At 52.0% G+C, this 4,998-nt stretch overlaps 1 gene segment (V, D, J or C); it reads right to left on the bottom strand.

The window, feature by feature from the left end:
• Nucleotides 1–2,783: 2,783 nt before the first annotated feature.
• Nucleotides 2,784–4,441, bottom strand: LOC105309376. The segment is given in 3 exon segments: nt 2,784–2,822; nt 3,911–4,221; nt 4,323–4,441. Coding segments are annotated over 3 exon segments (396 nt in total).
• Nucleotides 4,442–4,998: the final 557 nt, after the last annotated feature.

The following is a 4,998-nucleotide window of genomic DNA, read 5'->3' as shown; positions in this document are numbered from 1 at the left end:
CATTTATGTTCTTTAGGTTCCTCTAATGAAGGACACTTCTGAGAAACCCTGCAGATACACACCATATGGTCAATGCACACTCTACTTCCATTATTCAGTGAATTAGATGCATACAAGAAATGTATGCTCAGAGGTGACCTTTGACCTGTTATTAGATGTAGGGATCTAATCTCACGATGTGTAAGTGGCACCTGGACAGACATCACTGGACAGGAAATCACTGAACATTGTTAAGTCTCTCCCAGGAAGCTTGAATCTGGAGAGCACAATGAGGAAGAGACCTGTTGGACTTCAGGTGAGGTCACATTTTGAAAAGACGCCTGTCCCCCTGGCTGGACTCAAAAGGAGCACGTGCCACCTTACACCAGGACAAGGAACTGTCACTCCTGAAACACGAGCCAACCCCTGAGAGTGCTCTGTCCCAGGGGGAGCTGCAGAGCAGGCAGGAGGAGACGCAGGAGTCCTGGCTTCCAGGATGCGCTGGGAAACGAGGTCCAAGATCCCATCTGAGAGGCACGGGTCTCTGTGTGAGGACATCTCATAAGTGCTGCTGTCAGGATTCTGTGCCTGTGCCGACATAACCAGGAATGTGATGAACATCCTTCTGGTCAGTGAACCTGCTCACAGGTAGTGAAATCTGGGAGCTTGCTACGTCTGAAATGTACATCCACCATTCATTTGTTGAAGCCGTAACACACGATGTACTGTATGGGAGAAAGATTCTTAGGAAGTAATCGGGCTAAGCAAGGTTAAATGTAAATCTTTGTCTGTATAAGAAAATGAATAGAAAGAGCAATATCGCTCATTTTCTCCAGCACATGAGATTCCAGTGAGAAGTCAGCTGTCTCCCACTGGGAAGCCTTGTCTTCAGGAATCAATGTCTCTACACAGTGACCTCGACTTCCTGTCCGCACAATTCGAGACAATAATTTCTGTCATTTAAGCCGCCCAGTCATTGGTCGTTTGATGGCACCTTGAGCACATGAGACAGACTGTGTTTCTGAGACGTGGGTGCTGCTTGAACGAGCACCCAAGAAGATGTAAGTGGACGTGGATCTAGGTGATGGGTAGGAGGTGGGAGACTTTTAGATGCCTGGTAAAAAATTCCGAGCTTGCTGAGAGGGGTTTTACAGGTGATTGTGTGTAACTCAGGCAGAGCCATGGAGGAAGCTCCCACACTCTGAGAGAATGCGCACACAGTCACGAGGACAGCGGTGGTTGGAGTGTGGTCATTGAGAACTATTCTGGTGCGGTGTCAGTGGAAATGAGAACAGGTCAGTGGATCTGGAGAAAAGGTGATGTTGTCACCAAGTGTCAGAGAGCTGGGCTGGCCTGATTTCTAAGGTGACGTGGAAGGTAGAGCTACGAGCAGTGAAAATGGGAATTTAGATGTGCAGATTTCTAAGCAAAGGGCAGGCGTGGTTGGCTCCTCCTGCGGCTTTGAGGAAAAGTGAGAGGAGCGAATGGTCCAAGATGGAAGCGTCAATCGAGCGCTAATCAGAGCTTGGAGACGGGAAAGTTGCCCAGCCCATCCAAGCGGCCAGAAGTGTGGAGCTTCCTGTGTCGAGGGCAGGAAAGGAGGTGCAGAAAAATGATCGGTAAAAACATGGCGGGCGTGGCGAGTGGGTACCGCAGCCATCGCAGAATCAGCCCGGGGAAGAGACGTGATTGTTCCTGCAGAAACACAGTCATTTAGAAAGAAAGGGGATGAGCAGGTGGCGCAGAATGAATGAGCGTTCAGATTTCTTGGCGTGCACAGAGCAGGACGGGGACCTGCATCGCGTGAGGATGAACCAGGTTGAGGAAAAGGGGAGAACGGCCTGGGGAAGGTGCCGGGTTTTGACAGCTGTGGGCCCGTCACTCCTTCCCCTGTTCCTCTCTGTCTCTTTCAGAACGGGATTCTCTTACCCGTGCCTGCCGCACCGTCACATTTTGGGAGCACGTAACTGTCTGGTTTCACAGGTTCACAGCTGGAGAGGACATTCGCCAAAGGTTGAACCATTCACAAAGTTCCACCAATAACTGATGAGATGGCATTTAGATGAGAGTTTGGACAGTAGACTTTAGAGTCGGTGCCATAATGAGCAAGACACTGGGGGCTGTTGGGTTAGAGTTACTGTATTTTGCTTGAGAGAAACACGTGAACTTGGAGGTCCACAGGTGGAATATAATGGTCTGAATTGGGTTTCTCAAAAATTCATAAGCTGGAGTCTGCATTCGCAATGACTGATTTAGAATCAGGCTTGGAGGAGGCAGGAAAGGTTAAGTGAGGTCACAGTGTGGAGGTCCCGCCCCACTAGGACTGGAGCGTTGTGGAAAGGGCAGGGAGTTCTCTCCATCACCGAAGGACTCAGTACGAACGTGGTCACCTGCAGCCAGCACAGAGCTTTCGCCAGGACCGGAATCAGCCAGCGCCTTGAGGTCCTCATCTTCACTGTCACCCTCAATGCAGGAGGTGATCTCAGTCATGTATCAGCAGTGACTGAGCACTACTCAGTCAAATCTGAAAGGTTTTCTTTCATGTGTCACCACTCGCTCAGTCTGGACGTGGCCGTCCAAGAACCTGTGCCCTTTTGCATTCTGAACTGCAGCAGCTTGTCCTCTCTGTCCCCATGTCATACGGCAAAGGCATTTCATTCTTTATCCTCTACTGTGAACCATGGGGACAGGCCTGGGACACATGGTCGTACCCTCAGGATTTCCTCATTCAGATTTCTGAGCACACCAGGTACGAGCACCCACTTCCTCCCTCGACGTTTTTCAATTCCTCTCTGAGTTTCAGCTCAGTCCGAGGCTTCCATACCAGATGTGGGGCTGTATCCCTGAGGGGTGGGTGGGGGATTTATAGACAAGAGGGTCAAGGGTGTGAATTCCTCTTCCATGGGCAGAGAAATGCTCTTCAGAGTAAAGAGGAGACCACGTCTGTGGGGAGCTCAAGTGCTCCTTCCTCTAACTGACCAGGAACCAGAGAGAAGTCCAAACACGCGGGGTCCCTCACCTGAACCCTCACCACTCTGGTCACACCAGCTGCAGCTACCCTCCCACTGGGAGCGTTCCTGGATGTGGGAGGATTTACAGCAACGACGTGATGGGGTCTGAAGACACAACAGCAGACTGTGCAGTGCAGGGCCCAGTGCAGAATCATAGGAGGGGACCATGTCGGAAATTATTATCCTCTTTGCTGTGACTGGTACATGGGGAGGGCTTGAGAGTGAGGGAGACTGCAGCACGGGGGACACAATGACTAAACAGATTTAGTGGAACTAGGACAGCAGGTGACAGCAGGTGATGAAGGGTGTTTATCATTCACCCGAGAAAATGAGGAGCAAGAGGTTAACGTGCTGCAGGCAGGACAGGGACCCTGTGGGACAGAGTCCTGGGGGACAGGTCCTCCCATGTGGGTCATGTGTCCTGTCTGAAGGGAGGCCCCCGTGGGGACAGCGTGTGTCTGTGGGGGGCAGAGCCTGAGCTCAGCACACAGGTCACTGCACTGTGCTGTGTCTCTCTGTGTGGAAACAGTTCCCAGCCTCAGGGACACAAAGCCCTCAGGTGGTCTCTCTGTCAAGAAATGAGAAAGGACACATTGAAAGCTGCTGCAGGAAAGGTCCCCAGGCACTGCTGATACGCCATCTACAGACATGTTACTTCTTCATTTCTCATCTTCAGTGAGAATGTGGAAAATTAGAGCCACAAAGAAACAGCAGTAATTCTCCTGGGAGGCAGCTGAGAGATTTGAGAGGAAATCGCTGCTCTAACAGGAAGCCCCTTCCCCAGCTCCCTCTGCACCTGCTGCTGGGCTGGTCTGTGTGTGCTGTGCTGTGTGTACCCTGAGCGCCCCCTGGTGACCTGAATGCCACCCCCCTCTCCTGTAGAAAGTTTTGTGACTGGGCTCACACTGAAGTCCCCTCACTGTGTCTGTCGTACAGTAATACACGGCCGTGTCCTCAGGCTTCAGGCTGCTCATTTGCAGATACAGCGTGTTCTTGGCGTTGTCTCTGGAGATGGTGAATCGGCCCTTCACGGAGGCAGCGTAGTATGTGCTGCTGCCATCACTATTAATGGATGAGACCCACTCCAGCCCCTTCCCCGGAGCCTGGCGGACCCAGGTCATATCATAGCTACTAAAAGTGAATCCAGAGGCTACACAGGAGTGTCGCAGAGACCCCCCGGGCCGCACCACGTCTCCCCCAGACTCCACCAGCTGCACCTCACACTGGACACCTGTGAACACAGACACGTCGGGGTCAGGAAACTGTCTCATGTCCCTGTTCCTCACTCATTCCCACTCACATACTCAGTGTCCCTTGTTCCCCATCAGTCACCTCGTAAAACAGCGACGAGGAAAACCCAGCTGAGCCCAAACGCCATGGTGCGGTGTGCGTGTTCAGACCTGATCCCGGAATGGGGACACCTGGGAATCGCGGGGCTGGGCTCCTGTCCCAGAGCTGCAGGCTCGGGGCTGCGCTGGCTTTTATCAGCAGAGGGGCCCTATTTGCATGAGCTCTGACTGTATAAGGAGCTCTGGGGTTGGGGACCCACAGAGAGGGCAGAGACCCAGATCAGGCGTTTGTGTGTTCGGGCACGTGGTGGCAATGAGATCATTTGGTAAATATGACTTTTATTGTGACATGTGTTACTTAAACACTTAGCACCATCATCTTATTTCTTTTTATTCATGCACATAAGTCATATGACGTGATATCATTTACCTGCATCACAGGTAAACAAAGTCACACAGTATCACAGTGAGCTTGATGGTGTCGAGAACTCACGTGTGTAAGAGTGAACTCATGTGTCTGGCCTTCCAGCTGGGACTGCGAACAGAAGGGACATGGGGAGGCCCATTGATGAAGGACTTGGACGTCCTCGGAGTTGCACTTTGGAGGGACCACGTGCTGGACCCTCCTCCCATTGCAGAGCAACTTGAGAACGTCACCCGCCAGCTCTCCCTTTGCCTGCTCTCAGGGTCGGATTTGCACTGGGGCCTGAAAACATCTG

The sequence above is a fragment of the Pteropus vampyrus genome, unplaced genomic scaffold, assembly GCF_000151845.1.
Source record: "Pteropus vampyrus isolate Shadow unplaced genomic scaffold, Pvam_2.0 Scaffold735, whole genome shotgun sequence".
NCBI lineage: Eukaryota > Metazoa > Chordata > Mammalia > Chiroptera > Pteropodidae > Pteropus > Pteropus vampyrus.
This window is presented reverse-complemented; position numbering and strand designations above follow the sequence as displayed.